General features: G+C 44.1%; 1 protein-coding gene across 9 annotated transcripts in view; it reads right to left on the minus strand.

Moving 5' to 3' along the window:
• Positions 1-17,347, minus strand: part of Znf236 (zinc finger protein 236) — an 86,778-nt gene that overhangs the window by 34,118 nt on the left and 35,313 nt on the right. For all 9 annotated transcript variants that reach the window (XM_070028929.1, XM_070028934.1, XM_070028928.1 and 6 more), the window contains 6 exons: positions 17,027-17,230; positions 7,665-7,806; positions 6,666-6,926; positions 3,394-3,647; positions 3,006-3,107; positions 2,324-2,475 (listed from right to left, as the gene is read on the minus strand). In XM_070028929.1, coding sequence (XP_069885030.1) covers positions 2,324-2,475; positions 3,006-3,107; positions 3,394-3,647; positions 6,666-6,926; positions 7,665-7,806; positions 17,027-17,230 — 1,115 coding nt within the window. The remainder of the gene's footprint in view (positions 1-2,323; positions 2,476-3,005; positions 3,108-3,393; positions 3,648-6,665; positions 6,927-7,664; positions 7,807-17,026; positions 17,231-17,347) is intronic.

Genomic DNA, 17,347 nt, shown 5'->3' on the forward strand with positions numbered 1-17,347 from the left:
GGAGCGCCACAAACAGAGCAGTCAGCCTGACTCCCCTCACCACTGAGCTCACAGACGACAGCACTCAGCAGTGCTGAAGACAGCCCGGACAATGTCTTCTGACCCCGAGGAATACATCCTGCTCACAATGCTCACTGTCTGTGCAGAGCCAAGGCAGGCTGCAAAGAGTAGAGATCTGCCTACCGTACATCTGCTAAGAAACATCCCACTCCTAATCTGTTCACTTTACTGCCACAAACATTCTACAGGTCACCCCACTGGTTGAGAAAGGTAGGTTACTAGGCAACACACGCTCCACACACTCAGCACCACTGTCAAGTGTGTGGCTTCCAGCTAGAGAAACTGCTGACACATTCACGCCTGCCACTGACAAAGCTACCAACAGGTTTTAAAGAGATTAACTGTTAATCGGTCTATCATTTTCATTTCCAAGAAAAGGAAAGAAAAATCAAATACTTCGGTGTACTGAGTTGTTTTAAATAATGAAATAAGTGGGCTGGGAAGGTGGCTCAGTGGTAGAGCGCTTGCCTTGCATGCCTGAGGCCCTGGGTTCAATTCCTCAGCACCACATAAGCAAAAAGAAAAAAGCCGGAAGTGGCGCTGTGGCTCAAGCAGTAGAGCGCTTGCCTTGAGCTGAGAGACAGCGCCTAGGCTGAGAGTTCAGGTCCACGACTGGCAAAAAAATAAAAAAATAATAAAATAAAGAAAAAAAAAGGGCTGGGAAGGAGGCTCAGTGGTAGAGCGCTTGCCTTGCATGCCTGAGGCCCTGGGTTCGATTCCTCAGCACCACATAAGCAAAAAGAAAAAAGCCGGAAGTGGCGCTGTGGCTCAAGTGGTAGAGCACTAGCCTTGAGCTGAAGAGCTGAGGGACAGCACCCAGGCCCAGAGTTCAGGCCCCATGACCGGACCCAAAAAAAAAAAAAATGAAATAAGTGTTTATAATGTATCAACATTAATTTTATTTTCCTTCTCTCATACAACACTCTTCCAACTTCCTGGCTTCTGGCCAAAAAGGAAAGGCCACATCATCCTGAGGACACCTAAGCAGCCTTAAGATGTTCTAAGAAAAGAGCAGGGTCTGTAGTCTGAGTCAAGGTTGTCCCAGGGGACATGGGGTCCCAAATCACCTCCTCGTGCTCACTGGTGTAGGGTGGACTCAGGGCTGGAGCCAGGCTCTGCCCATTCACTAGTAGGGGGCCTGGGGTTGGGGATGGCTCCAGCCTGGGCTGGTGGCCACAGGTCAGACTGTGCTGCAGAGAGCAGGCCAGCCTAGCCACTCAAACGCTCCTGCTCTGGAATCCAACCTGGGCTCTAATCCCAATCCCCATCTCTCACTAGCCCTGTCCCTGGCATCACATTTTCCTCTCTAGGACTGTTCTTGCTGAAGCCCACCTCCACTTGTGTGCCTTTGGAGTGGCTGGCAAGCAATCTCCTCCCTGGGCTTATGGTTAGGCAGGTTTTGAAAGTTTTGCAGAGTCTAAGCTGAGTACCCACTCAGTAATACCCGTCTCCACTTCTAGGTTAATGCAGGGTCTGCTGGGCTCCCCCACGCCCCAGGGTTCAGTCCCACTACAGGCCTGAGTAAAAACTACAACAAGCTGCTCCAAAAAGAAGAGATGAGAAGAGAAAAGAAGGAGAGGAGGGGAGAGGAAAGGAGGGGAGGAGGAGGGGACAGGAGAAGAGGGGAGAGTAGGAGGGGGAAGGGAGGGGAGGGCAGAGGAGAAGAGGAGGAGAGAGGAGGGGAGAGGAGGGGAGGAGAGAAGAGAGGAGGGGAGGAAAGGAGGAGAGAGGAGAGGGGAGGAGAGAAGAGGAGAGGGGAGGAGAGAAGAGAGGAGAGGAGGGGAGGGGAGAGGAGAAGAGAGGAGAGGAGAGGAGAGGAGAGGAGAGGAGAGGAGAGGAGAGGAGAGGAGAGGAGAGGAGAGGAGAGGAGAGGAGAGGAGAGGAGAGGAGAGGAGAGGAGAGGAGGGGAGAGGAGAGGAGGGGAAGGGAGAGGAGAGGAGAGGAGAGGAGAGAATGGGGCAGGAGAGGAGGGGAGAGGAGGGGAAGGGGGAGGGGAGGAGAGAGGAAAGGAGAGGAGAGGAAAGGAGAGGAGAGGAGAGGAGAGGAGGGGAGGGGAGGAGAGAGGAGAGGAGAGGAGAGAAGGAGAGGGGAGAGGAGGGGATGAAGGAAGCCCTGTGTGCTGTAAAGCAAGGTCTCTGCATGTGCTAACTGAACAGTATGAGAACAGACAGGCCCTCTCAGCAAGCAAAGGAAAAGGTTACAGCAGAGGACAGAGGGCCCCTGCTGAGCAGCGAGAGCCATGCACCCTTCTGCAAACACACACCACATTGATGGTGTCCGAGCTGGAAACCTGCAGTAAGTTCTGCTGGTGGAAAGTTGTAGACAGGGCCTGGGACTCGAGTGTGCTGGAATCCTGCAGTTGTTGCACAGGTGGAAACGGAGTCTGTTGATTGTATGTGTCAGTCACTGGGAAGCCTGAAGCAGATCACAAAAGGAGCTCCACAATATGTTAAACAAAAGGTATCTAGAGACATTTCTACTGAGTGAGAACTAGGAGAGGTCTGTGTAGCACTCTAAGTGACTAAGTCACAACCAGGAGATCTGAGCGGACCACACAGTAGTATGTGCAATAAAAATTTACACAATTCATGACAAAATTATTGGGTGTGAAACCATAAATTTTAGGGGCTGGGAAGGTGGCTCAGTGGTAGAGCGCTTGCCTTGCATGCCTGAGGCCCTGGGTTCGATTCCTCAGCACCACATAAGCAGAAAAAAAAAGCCAGATGTGGTGCTGTGGCTCAAGTGGTAGAGCGCTAGCCTTGAGCTGAAGAGCTGAGGGACAGCGGCCAGGCCCAGAGTTCAGGCCCACGACCGGAACCCCCCCCCCAAAAAAACAAAAGAAACCATAAATTTTAGAAGTGTTTCAGAAAAACACCTCCAATAGTTACCAAAGCAAACCCAGCACAGGGCAGCCTGTCTGCAAGTGTCAGTGAACTTTCGCTGACCTTGTGGTAGCCCTGCTGACTCAAAGGGCTGTTGTGGAGGAGTCTGCTCTTCAAACTGGTCCATGTGTCCTGGGAGAGGGTCCTGGGGGGCTGCAAACCCATCTGAGGTGAGAATCAGAGAGATGGAGCTGATACGGATGACAGCTATCCAATGTCATGCATATTGTTCTATGACGTACACACACACACACACACACACACACACACACACACACACACACACACACACACACACACACACACACACACACACACACACACACACACACACACACACACACACACACACACACACACAAAGCTGGGAGATCCCAACATGAATGTGGTAAGTGTGAGGGGTGTGGACTGACTACAGCATCACTCAAAAGCTCAACACTTCTAAGTCTACCTTCATCAGCCTCCAAAGGCTGGTCTGCCAGCGGCTGCGGGAGGCCTCCATCTTCTGTGCCCACCACGTGTTGAGGGCCCAGGTCCAGCATGGCCTCGGGGTCTGCTGTGACTGGCTCGGCTGCCGGCTGCAGCTCGGTTCTCTCCATCTCCACTGGCATGGGTGCAGACACCTGGAGACCCTGCTGGTCCACAGTGCTGTCATCCCCTGAGGCAGCCTGCTGCTGCTGCTGCAGCTGCTGAGCGAGTTCGTATCTTCAGAAAAAGCAGTGACAATTCTCAAAGTTAGATGCTGTCCACAGCGCCTGCCTGGACATGTCTGTGTAAGGGGTAGTTCATTAAACAAAATTCTTAAAGAAGAGCTAAAATGAAAACATTAAAAAAAAATCACAAGCACAAGGGAGGGAATAGGTTACATTGTCTAAAAAGAAATGTATTCATGGGGCTGGGAAGGTGGCTCAGTGGTAGAGCGCTTGCCTTGCATGCCTGAGGCCCTGGGCTCGATTCCTCAGCACCACATAAGCAAAAAGAAAAAAAGCTGGAAGTGGTGCTGTGGCTCAAGTGGTAGAGCGCTAGCCTTGAGCTGAAGAGCTGAGGGACAGCACCCAGACCCAGAGTTCAAGCCCCACGACCGGACCCAAAAAAAAACACAAACAGAAATGTATTCTTTACCTGATTTAGATAACTGTAACTCCTCTGTATATCACCTTTATATTAATACAAAAAAATTCAATAATTAAAAAAAAATTCAAAAGCAGGGCTGGGAAGGTGGCTCAGTGGTAGAGTGCTTGCCTTGCATGCCTGAGGCCCTGGGTTCAATTCCTCAGCACCACATAAGCAAAAAGAAAAAAGCCGGAAGTGGCGCTGTGACTCCAGTGGTAGAGCGCTAGCCTTGAGTTGAAGAGCTGAGGGACAGCGCCCAGGCCCAGAGTTCAGGCCCCATGACCAGACCCAAAAGAAAAAAAAAATTCAAAAGCAAACCTTAAGGGTCACAAGATACAAAGGAACAGAATTTCTACTTAAAAGAAATTACAAAAGATTTTACCTGTTTAAAAATAAAACTCCAAAAAATAAAAAAATAAAACTCCAAAAAGTAAAAAACCTCAATTCTGTGCTGGCTACAAGCTTTCAGGGAAAGAACTGAGGCAATGCCTTATTAAAATGTTTCAAGCAAAGGCGGTGCATGGACAGAGGAAGCAATCTTATAACCTGCTGATTCACGGTCCACAGTATGCCCATGTTAGCAGGGGAAGGGTTTGGTAGGACATCATCCAAAGGCTTGGCTCCCCAGGGAGAGAAGAGCTTGAGGGTCTGACCTCCAGGAAGGGGTAGGTGGATTCATCCTCTTATGGATTCCTAGTCTGGTGGCATTATTGGAAGATGGTAGAAGGTAGGGGGGGATAGTTGGAAGAAGTGGGTCACTGGGAATGTGTCTTCAAAGGATATATTCTTTCCCCACCTCCTTCCCTCTTCCTGTTTCCTGGCTACCATGAGCCACAGAGGCCTGGCCACATCCTCCTCATCACTAAGACTGCTTCACTACAGCTTAAAAATACGTAGCCAGTCCACTAAGACCTGATACCTCTGAAACTGGGAACCAAAACAAATCTTTGCTATTTTAAGCTCTTTCTGTCAGGCAGCAGCAACAACAACACACACACAGGACTAACAAATGGCCAGTCATCTAAGAGCTCATTTGATCACCAGCATGGAGAATGCAGAAACCCCTGCATTCCTGCTCCTCTGTCGCAAACACATGCTCCCGCCGGGCCCATCCTGTGTGTCTTTAATCTTAGCCATCCACCTCTACAGAATCTCATTTTCAGCTCCAACAAAGTCTTTTCTCCTCAGATCCTGACATCAATTATCATCAACTTTTACTGCGGACCAGACTAAGAAGAAAGTGTGCACGAAGCAAAGCATCAGAAGACACACTCTTCGCACCTCTGCAGAGTGGCACTGTTCAGAAACAGACTTCACCACTCTCCCTGGGAGACTCTAACTCACGTGGCAATTGTAAAAATGTCTTTTCTGCTTGCTTGCCTAGGTTTGGGAATTTAGCACTGTAACAATGAATATCTGTGTTTTGTTGGCTTGTAGTTACAGTTATATTTATAGTTTCAGAAGGATTTTGAGGTTACATCTCCACATATGGTTACTCTAGATTCTAGTCAAGTTCACCCCTCCAAAGCATTCCCTGCCCCTTGCCCCCAAGCTCAACAGCATCCTCAGTAGGTTTCCTTGTTCTTTTTTCATAGTTGCAAATCTATTTTGATAGTATCTTTTTTTTTTTCTTTTTTCTTCAGTCGTGGGACTTGAATTCTGGGCCTGGGTGCTGTCCCTGAGCTCTTTTGCTCGAGGCTAGCACTCTACCACTTGAGCCACAGCCCTGCTTCCACAAGCAGAGAGCAACATCCTGCACATCTAGAGATCCTCAGAGAAAGTGACAAGACATAGGATCTCCTCTCTGCTCGTGGATGTGCGGCTTCACATACATACAGCCTGATCTACCTGTCGAAGGTCACCTCAGAGTCATTCACTTCAAGTCTATAGAATGCATACTACTCCTACCTATGTTCCTTAGTGTAACCCAGGACAAATAGTAGCCAACCAGTTCCACCTAGTACATGTGACCTAGCAATTATACCACTGGCCAGTGGCCTCAAAAGCTTTCAACGCCTTAAGAGTTTTCCCAGTACGACCACAGAAGGCCTGGCTTAAAACAGAGAAAAGTATCATTCAATGTGCCACTGGGTATATGAGTTCCCAAGTTTCAGGCCTCTCTCATGGCAAAGGTCAAGAGCCAAGTGGAAATAGAGGTACATTTCTAAGGCCCCAACATTTGGGAGACCCAGGCAGGAGTTCAAAGTCACCCTGGGCTACATAGTGAAGCTCTGTTTCAAGAGATAAATAAATGAATAAGTTAATGCATTCATCTATTGGTCTCAGTAGATCCTCAGACACTGACAGTTTCTGCAGCCCATATATGCTCCAAGTTAGAAATGATAATGCAGATTATTCCTTCTTTTTTATGTTTTCTCTTGGCCAGTACTAGGGCTTAAACTCAGGACCTTGCGCTCCCACTCAGCTTCTTACTTCCCGCTGGCGCTCCACCACTTGAGCCATACCTCCACGCCTAGTTGTTTTTCAGCCTCTCAATAGCTAGGATCTTAGGATTATAGGATTTTGTATCCCACTATCTGGGAATTGTGGATAAATAAAAAGTAACAATCAGCAATGAATAAATAAAGTGACTAGCAAAATTATACCTACCTATGGGTTTTCATGTGCTTCTTGCAGTTTAGGGAGGTCTTAAATGTTTTCTGGCAGTAAGGACACATGTAGGGACGGAGGTCATTATGTATGCCCATGTGCCGCCGTAAACTACCGCCAGTGGTAAAGGCTCCATTACAGATCAGACACTTAAAAGATTTCAGTCCTGTGTGCGTCCGGACATGCGCTTTGAGCACACCTGCAGAAACAAAGCCTCTTCCACACTGAGCACACTTAAAAGGCTTTTCCCCTGTATGTGATCTAAAAGAAAGACAATGTGATGAGTGTTCTTCTTCTGTTCTGATAACACTTCATTATGAGCATACACACTTATATGCCTTGTACCCCAGCATCACATTTTCCCAGCTAAGCAGTTAGGCAGCAGAGACCCAGACTCTGCAAACCTCCAACATAACAACATAAATCGAATTAAATAACCAGATTCCTCTTTGATCTTTCCTGTAACTTGTAAACACCGAAATGTAATGGAACTATGAATAAAATTAAGTCAAAATTTCTTTTCTTCCTTTGTTTCGCCAGTACTGAGGCTAGAAGCAGGGCCTCTTGATCACTTGGATCACTTTTTTATCGCTGACCTTCTACTACTTAAGACATACCCTCTGCCCAGGTTTGTTGCTGGTTAACTGGAGATGGAGTCTCAAGAGCTTTTCTGCTCAGGTTGACTTTGAACCCATATCCTCCAGATCTCAGCCTCCTGAGTAGCTGGGATTATAGGCACAAGTCACTAGGGCTTGATCAATATCTGAGTAAAATGTTTTAGTTGACAATAAAAATATCAGCTAGGGCTAGAGGCATGGCTCAAGTGGTTGAGTGAAAAAAACAAGCAAGAGAAAAAGAAAGATCCTGAGTTCAAGCCCAAGTGCCAACACAAAAACAAAACACCAAAACCATCCCCTCCCTAGTGACCTACAAGTCATTAGACCACTAAGTCTCTATAATTATATAAAACTTCCATTTCTATAACTTATGTTACCTTACCTGATGTGTTGTTTAAGGTGGCAAGACTTTTTATATGCCCGATGACAGTAAAAACACTTGTACGGTCTATCTGCTTCATTGACAAAATTATTATTAAAATAACTTTGGAAAAACTGGCTTCTTGGAATGGGTTGGATAAGACCTACAAGCCAAAAGAAAAGCAGGCATAATTCACTGTCAACAGTAGAGATAAATTTAAATGTTAAAAGGCATCTGCTTTTCCCTGAAGATTAAAATGCGAATAAGTTGTTGATTCTAAGGTTGTAACCAGATGCTATTGTAATCACCTTGGGAACTACTGCAGACCTACAGAGACACATTCATAAATTAATATACTTGGTTCCACCATGAAGCTGTGTGTATTGTCATGGCTATATTTCGTATCTCACAGTTTGCATGCTTTTAACTATATAAATGACTGCCATGATCACCAACTGTGATACGACGCTGCCACTACATATGCACAGAATCCAGTGTGTCGGTCCTGACCCCCACAAGCCCGTGTTAGGTTTCACTTCTTTCTCCTAAAATCTACTACCCTGCACAGCTCTTTCTGATCCATGGGCTAGATGTTTCAGAATCTTGAGACTCTTCCTCTTGTTAGGAAAATCAACGCCAATCTGATAATTCACACCTCTCTAGTGTCTCTTATACTAGTTGCTTCATTTCTATGTCTACTACCACAAATGCAGTCAGCTTATTCATCCATCCATCCACCCAACCAACCACATCCCTCTGTCCATCCACTCATCTGTCTACTCCTCCATCCATCATCCATCCATCCACTCAACCAAATTCATCTGTTCATCCATCATTCTATTCTGTTCACCCATCCCTCCCTCGCCATTCATCCCTCCATCCATTCAACCACATCCATCCATCCGTCCAGCTACGCATCCATCCATCCAGCCTACTACACCCATCCATTCGCTCATCCATCCATCCACCCATTCAGTCACCTGCTACCACTCAAAAATGCAACTGCACCACATGATCCCCAGCTTTATACTCTTGCCATTTCCTGGAGACCCTCCCTCCTGTTACTATACTTATTTCTATTTTTAGCACCTGTTACTACTCACTGCTTAGCCCCATGTCTCTTTTCCCCCACTCTATCAGGATATAAGTTGCCATTGTACAGTTGTAAATCCAAGTAACACTATCTGGCAGAAAAACACAATGTAACTGAGTAACTGATCCCTGTTTTCCACATCTGCAAATTATGCAAACTCAAACTAAGGGCATTTATTTATAGCTTTATGGTAAGCACTATTGGACATCCACTGCATTTAGGGAGCCGTATTAGGTTCTATAAAGAATAATTTGGGCTGGGTGCTGGTGGCTCATGCCTGTAATCCTAGCTACTCAGGAGGCTGAGATTTGACCATTGATTCAAAGCCAGCCCAGGCAGAAAAAGTTGGTGAGACTCTTATCTCCAATAAACCACTCAGAAAACTCGAAGTGGCACCGTGGCTCAAGTGGTAGAGCACTTGCCTTGAGCTGAAGAGCTGAGGGACAGCGCCCAGGCCCAGAGTTCAAGCCCCAGGACTGACCAAAAAAAAAAAGAATAACGGATAGGTAAAGAAAAACCTAATGTGATTATTCTCCAAGTAGACTTCCTTTGGATGTGTACATTCTCCAAATGGCAACTAGAAAGAGTGATGTCTTTAGTTATTTCTAAGTAAGCTTACCGAACTTTATATTTCAGGCTCAAGAGCAGTGGCCCATGCTTATAATCCCAGCTCCCCGGAAAGACAGATACTGAGTGGGGATCAGATCATGGCTCAGTGTCAGCCCCGACAAAAAGTGTGGGAGACTCATTTCAACAAATAGCCTGTGTATGGTTTTAAGCGCCTGTGATCCCAAATATGTGAAGGTAAGGAGGCTTACAACCTGAGGCCAGACCTAGACAAGAAAGTGAGATCCTAACTGAAAAACAATAAAAGCAAAAAACAAAAGCCAGGAGTTAGCATGTGGCTCAAGTAGTAGAATTCTTGCCTAGCACAGGCCTTGAATTAAAAAATAGAAAACTTCACAGTCCAAATGCTTATCCCACAAGGCCTCAGTGATGATAAAAGAGCAACTATGAGGCAAAACTGTACAGATCTTTGTGAAACTCCATCTCGTGCTGCTCTGTAATCACCAGGCTGTGCTCCAAACGCCTTCCAACTCATCCATGCCTCACCACTGCGCTAACCCTCCCCTCTGCATGTCTGCACAGAATTCACCGCATGCCCCTCTGCATGTCTACACAGAATTCACTGCATGCCCTCTGCATGTCTACACAGAATTCACCACATGCCCCCCTGGATATCTACACAGAATTCACCGCATGCATGCTATTCTGATATAAGCTTCAATCACAAACAACCTGAGGATGGACCGCTGTCACCTAGCATTTCCCCCCAGGCATACAATCCTTGGGTCGATGCTCAAGTACGTGGATGTTTTATTTTTATTTTTTTTATTGTGGAAATACTGTACAGAGGGGTTACAATTACATGGGCAAGATAATGAGTACATTTCTTATCAAGCATTGTAGCCTCCTCCTTTGTTTCCCCTTCCCATCCCTTCCCATCCTCCCCCCGCCCCCCCCACCCAATCCTTCTCCCCCCACATGGATGTTTTAAAAGAGGTCCAAAGGCTGGGTCCAAGTGGCCCATGTCTGCCATCATAGCTATTCAGGAGGCTGAAGTCTGAGGAGGATGGCTGAAAGCCCACCCAGACAGGCAAGTCTGTGAGACTCTTCAGCTAAATCTCTAATTAAGCACCCCCCCAAAAAAAGCCACAAGTGGAGCCATGGCTCAAGTGATAGAGCACTAGCCTTGAGCAAAAGAGCTCAGGGATAATGGGTCATTGCCCAAGCAATGAGTTCACAAAGAGAGACCAGCACAAAAAGAGTTATCATTGCAGATGTACTTCTGAGCCCTTCATTGGAGAGGGCAGGTCCCTACTGTAAGACATTAAGTAAAATAACAAGCTAATTTCTCAAATACTCTGTTTTCACCTTTGCAAATTTTAGTACACTATTTCTATCAAAACAGACTGAGGTCATACTTTTTAAAGAAAAAATTAAGGATAAATAAAACAATGCTACTTAACTTATTTATAAATATAATATTTATAAACGTATTTGTTGATGTCAGTATAACTTGTGGAGGAGATGGGGAAAAACCAGTTGTTTAAGGATACAGGTGGACCTGTTGCAACAATGAGAAGTACAAGTTGTCATGTCCAAAACGAGCTTTACAACGTCGGTGCGGGGGGGGGGGGGAGGGGGGGGCAGGAGAAGGATTGAGATTGGGGGGGGGGGAGGCTGGGAAGGGATGTGAAGGGTAAACAAAGGAGGAGGCTGCAATGCTTGGTAAGAAATGTACGCATTATCCTGCCCACGTAATTGTAACTCCTCTGTACAGTATGTTCACAAATAAAATTAAATTAAATTAAAAAAAACATAATTGTTTGTTAAATAAGAAACCTCTAATTTTTACTAATAACTACTAAAGAAAGGCATAGGTAAGGCTCGGTGGTAGAGCGTAAGCTATCACATGAGGCTGAGTTCAAACCCTGGTACTGGCAAGAAAGGGAGGGGAGGGAAGGGGAGATGGCGAGAGGGAAGAGAAGACAAGAGGTATGGATAGATATTTAATTAGTGTAATTCAAAAATAGACTAGAAATGTCTGTGAAGTATCCACAAGTTCCTTCTATAAGATCCAAGAAAAGTTTTCTATTATGGAGCTTGGTCTTACAACAAAATGCAAACACTACATGTGACAGCACAAGGAGACTATATCTAACATCATAATCTGGACACCCAACGTCAGACACAGTGTGAACAAGCGAGGTAACTGCATGCACATCACACCACTAAAACAGCAAACATCCTTAAGTACCAATCAAGCCTCCGGTACAAAATTGTACATAACTAAAGCCTATCTCACATGACAGAAAAATATTTCACACATTGGTACTCAGCAAAATGATGTAGAACACATGTATAGTCAACAGATATAGAAACTGATGTAGTTGAAAATAGACATGTCATATATATTCACATTCACATATATAAGTGATTTGGTATATATTTATATAGGATGTGTATTTGATATAACATACCTTTGTGAGATAACTCATAATACACACACACATGATTCATAAGAAATAATTGTAGGGGCTGGGAAGGTGGCTCAGTGGTAGAGCGCTTGCCTTGTATGCCTGAGGCCCTGAGTTCAATTCCTCAGCACCACACAAGCAAAAAGAAAAAAGCTGGAAGTGGCGCTGTGGCTCAAGCGGTAGAGCGCTAGCCTTGAGCTGAAGAGCTGAGGGACAACGCCCAGGCCCAGAGTTCAGGCCCCACGACCAGATCCTCCTCCCCCCCCCAAAAAAAGAAATAATTGTAGAACAGAATATAGATTAAAAATCCCTTATCTGAAATATTCCCAAATTCAAAAATTTTAACCACTCTCACACATTTGACCTATAACAGGATATAGTCAAAATATAGGCATACTAAAAATTCTGTAAAAATTACCTTCAGCCTATGCTTATATGGTATGTAGGAATTTTGTCTAGATTGGATCTCACCACAAAAACAAACCATTTTATATATGATACACACACATATACGTACTACATATGTATATGTATGTGCATGTGTGTATATGTGTATATATCAGATGTATACAAACAAGTATGTGTGTAAATATGCACATATACACAAACATATACATGCAAGATACCTAATATCAAAACATTTTGTCCCAAGCATTTTGGGTGACAGATACTCAACTTACATCATCATATGGACTCCAGTACTTCCCCAGTCTGAACATCATTCTATTCAAAACCTAGTTCTTGCTTGTATGTAAATGTCACAATGAAATTCCCCTTGTATAACTAATCTGTGCTAATGAAAGGGAAGGATGGAAGAGAGGGAGGGAAGGAGAAAGAGAGGGAAAGAGGAAGGGAAGAAAAAAATTAGTTCCTGACTTTAAAACAAGAATGTCTGCATGTGATCAAGAGAATGTCCTTCAAGGCACTCCCTCCAGAGCCCAACAATATGCAATCTCCAAGTTCAGCCGGGAGGGGCAGTGTCTACAGTTCTGAGTATGATGATGGTTAATGGCTGTAGACACAGAAGAAATGTGAGTTTCACTCAATGGAGGCCAAGCCAGGCCTAGAATTCAGAAGATTCGCCTCTTAGGGTCACCATGGGTGATGCAACCCAGTTGGATGACCTCAAAGTCTGAAATGCTACCAAACCTGTACTTAGGTCTATAAAAACCAGCAGTAGAGAATGTGCAATAACTGAGGGAAGGTTGTTTTAAGTTCTGTACAGCTAAAGCTTTTAAAAACACATGACCACTTGTTTCAATACCATACAACCATTTTCCTTAACAATGAAGAGAATTAGTTGCTACAGTATTGTTAATGCATTCCAAAACTTTCTAAAACAACAGTCTTTGTGTAAAACATCCTGTGCTGTAAGTAACTAGACTGAAATGGACCAGCCCACCTCCCAATAAGGTTAAATAGCTTAAAGTATTTTATGCTAAAATCCTGTGTGTTTTTATCAAAATCAGCATCGTAGCCAGATCTTTCTTTGACCCCAAAGAGCTCAGTGACGATGAGTCTCAAGCTCAGTATTCAAAGACAAAAAGAGCTAAGTCTCTAACAACATGAACACACATAAGTAATAATGGAGTCAGCACAAAACAGTTACAATCATTTGTTTTACAGTGTGATGCCATGTCTACAAATAATTTCCATCATGTATCCCACAGCCAACACCAAAGGGAAATTCAGGTACTTGATCCAAGATTCAGGCACCTTTAAAGCCAATGGACAAAGTAACTACCAAAAAAAAAAAAAAAAAAACTGTAAAATAAAGATTCTAATGTAATTCAAAGATTTATAAACTTGAAGTTAAAAAACATATAGGAGCAGGGCGCCAGTGGCTCACGCTTGTAATCCTAGCTACTCAGGAGGCTGAGATCTGATGATTGCAGTTCAGAGCCAGCCTGGACAGGAAAAGTCCATGAGACTTTTATCTCCAATTAATGCTGTAGCTCAAGGGGTAGAGCGCTCGCCTTGAGCTGAAGAGGTCAGGGACATCACATAGGCCCTGGGTTCAAGCCCCAAGACCGACCACAAAAAAAAAAAAAAAAAAAAAAAAAGGAACAGATAGGTATTTAATTTGATTTAAAACAACCTGAGCCAAGCTGGGCGCTGGTGGCTCACACCTGTCATCCTAGCTACTCAGGAGGCTGAGATCTGAGGATCACAGTTCAAAGCCAGCCCGGACAGGAAAGTCCGTGAGACTCTTATCTCCAATAAACCACTAGAAAACCAGAAGTGACACTGTGGCTCAAGCAGTAGAGTGCTCACCTTGAGCTGAAGAGTGCAGGGATAGCATCCAAGCCCAGAGTACAAGCCCCATGACCAACCAAAAAAACAAAAAACAAAAACAACCTGAGCCAAATACAGTGACAACAGGGGTTATATATGGGGGAAGAACATACAAAAGAAACAAAAAAATCCCATAGTGCATTAAAAAGAGTGACAAAGAAAAAAAACCTCTTGGTTCCCTATCTTGGGGTTCATTTCACTTAGCACCATCTTATATGGTCATATGTACATAGCTTTCGACCTTTTCTGTCTGTCTGATAAGATCATCTTAGACGTATACTAGTCATTGCAAATAAGGGAAACCATGGGACCTATATTTCTTGGGTGCTTAAGCCTATAATCCTAGATATTGGGGAAGCTGAGATCTGAGGATTGCAGCTTAAAGCTAGCCTGGCAGATAAATCCAAGAAACTCCTGTCGCCAAGTAACCACCAAAAAGCCAGAAGTATAGGAATGGCTCAAGTGGTAGAGTGACAGCCTGAAGGAAAAAGCCAAATGCAAGCGCCTGAGTTCAAGCCTAGCCAGGGGTGTATATACATACACTCACACACACACACTCTCTCTCTCTCCTCTCTCTCTCTTCCCCTCTCTCTGAAAATAGACAAAAGTGTTTTAAGTTCTGAAAAATGGAAAAATAAATCAAAGTGTTCCAAATTCCAGAGGGAAATGGATCCTTCCATGCTCTGAAACATCAATTGCCATGACAATTAAATACCCCAGGAAGCCGGACAAAATGCACTCATAGTCACTACAGCCTGGTGTGCGGAAGGTGATCTTACTATCTCAGTAATTGGTTGTGCGTTTTTCTAAGGATGATTCTGATCATTTATCACCCAGAAAATAACCATTTCATCTACATTTTCTTTTTTTTTTTTTTAATTTTTTTGGGTGGTACGGTCGTGGGGCCTGAACTCTGGGCCTGGGCACTGTCTCTCAGCTCTTCAGCTCAAGGCTAGTGCTCTACCACTTGAGCCATAGCACCACTTCCGGCTTTTTTCTTTTTGCTTATGTGGTGCTGAGGAATCGAACCCAGGGCCTCATGCATACAAGGCAAGCGCTCTACCACTGAGCCACCTTCCCAGCCCCTCATTTACATTTTCAAGTGCAGTTGTAGAATGCTTTAAACAATGCTCATCTCTAACACTTCTCATTCCTTGTATATGTTCCATATTCTCTTTGGTTCATTAATGACAAGTCATCTGTTTTATTATTTAAGTTTTATAAAATTATCAATTTATCTTAAATCATTTTATATTTACCAATTCCTTCCTGCTTTTTCCATTTGCCCAGCTTTTCAGTTAAATATTTGTTCCATACTTATTTTTTAATAAGAACACTCAAAAGACCTAATGTTTCTGAGGTCAGCATAGACCCAACCCAACTTGTTTGACTCTTCCTCCCAATTGTAACATACAAGTTCTGCATGGGTATTTTTAATTGTTTTTACTCAACTGTAATTACAGATTATATCCTAAACAATATCACTTTTTCAGAACTTACTGAATTTTGTCTATGATTTAGATTGAAACCATTTGTGCATATCTGAAAGAGTATTTGAGGTAAAAGACTCTATTACACCGGGTGCCGGTGGCTCACCCCTGTAATCCTAGCTACTCAGGAGGCTGAGATCTGAGGATCAAGGTTCAAAGCCAGCCCAGGCAAGGAAAGTTCGTGAGACTCTTATCTCCAATAAACCACTAGAAAACAAGAAGTGGCACTGTGGCTCAAGTGGTAGAGCGCGCACCTTGAGCTGAAGAGCTGAGGGACAGCGCCCAAGCCCAGAGTTCAAGCCCCATGACTGACCAAAAAAAAAAAAAAAAGAACCCATAGCTATTTCAAAGCCAATTGGTATGTGCTCCTATGCATCAATTCTACTGTGCTTCTGGTAGGGAATACTTCTAACTGAGGATCCCTCACTCAAGAATTTACATTTCTTTTCTTATAAATGTTTTGGTTTACATTTTTTGATGTAATGGTCTTAGATATCTATAAAGGTTCTAACCACTCATTACCTTATATCAATTTAAACTACATCTTTGTTTTTTGAGATTAATTCTGCTTAGGCTAGATTACCTTGTCTAGGAAAATCATATAATATAGACAACATATAAAAATGTAAATTTACACACAGAATTTAAATAATGCTTGTCTACACACCTGTGTTCCCACAAAAGTCTTCTGTTGAAATCAAATCCCAATGTCATAGCAATCAACAGGCTCCTAATCACTGTTACCTTTTACTTGCTCACTAACTAGTGGACATAGATGAGCCACTTAATTAACATGTTTACACACACATACACATGCACATGCACACACATTTATATTAGCATGAATTAGTTGTACAGGGGGTTCCACTTTGATATGTGCATACATACACACAACATACTTTGATCAGACTCACCCCCTTGGGCGTGGCTCTCCCTCAGTCCCCCTTCTCTCAAGGGTTAGGGGAAATGACTGGGTCTTGAGTGGAGCCCTCATAAGCAGTATTAGAGCCTATTACAGAGCCCCAGAGGACTACCCGGTGTCATCTATGGGAGCTGGGCCTCCCAGTCACTGAATCACCTTGGACTTACTAGCCTCTAGATCTGAGAGAAATAACCTGCTACTATTCGTGAGCTACTAGCAGAAGCTCTCCTTGTTAAAGCAATGCAAATGGACTAAAAAGAGGTTTCTTACAATGCTAGCTCAGAAGCATGTCTTTAGTGAAGACTTCCCCTCACATACTTCCCCTTTAACCAGAAATACAATCTAGGTAGTGGTACCTAAGGCTTTTAATCCTTAGTGAGGAACACAGAAGTCCAAAAATAAAACAAGTGGTAAGGAAATCTTCACTAATAGTATGCTGGAAATATTTATCTGCCCACACCAAAACGCATCCACAACTTCCCTATTAGGGATGGAAGGACAGCGGACCCAGTAAGTGGTGACAATGCCACACTCTGTCTTACCCAAGTCAGTTATGAGAATTGGTTCTTGCAGAGGAATGTCGGGGACGGGAACATTTGTCTTGCCAATGCGAACCTTCGTAGGTTTGCGCTGGTGCCTCATTTTCCTCAACTCCGTGTGTTTGAAGTGGGAGGCGACATGAGTTTTCCTGTGTCCTGAGGTTCGGAACTTTTTGTCACAGTGAGGACAGGCAAAAGGTCTGACTCCTAATAAAATAAAATCATTATTTCAGGGACTTACACCTCAATGGCAAATGCCAACATACACTGTTAGTATTTCGAATACTGATTTGAATATTTCATTCGTTACTCCCTGTTTATGTT

The sequence above is a fragment of the Dipodomys merriami genome, unplaced genomic scaffold (genome assembly GCF_024711535.1).
Source record: "Dipodomys merriami isolate MVZ:Mamm:240054 unplaced genomic scaffold, mDipMer1.0.p SCAF_2, whole genome shotgun sequence".
Taxonomy (NCBI): Eukaryota; Metazoa; Chordata; class Mammalia; order Rodentia; family Heteromyidae; genus Dipodomys; species Dipodomys merriami.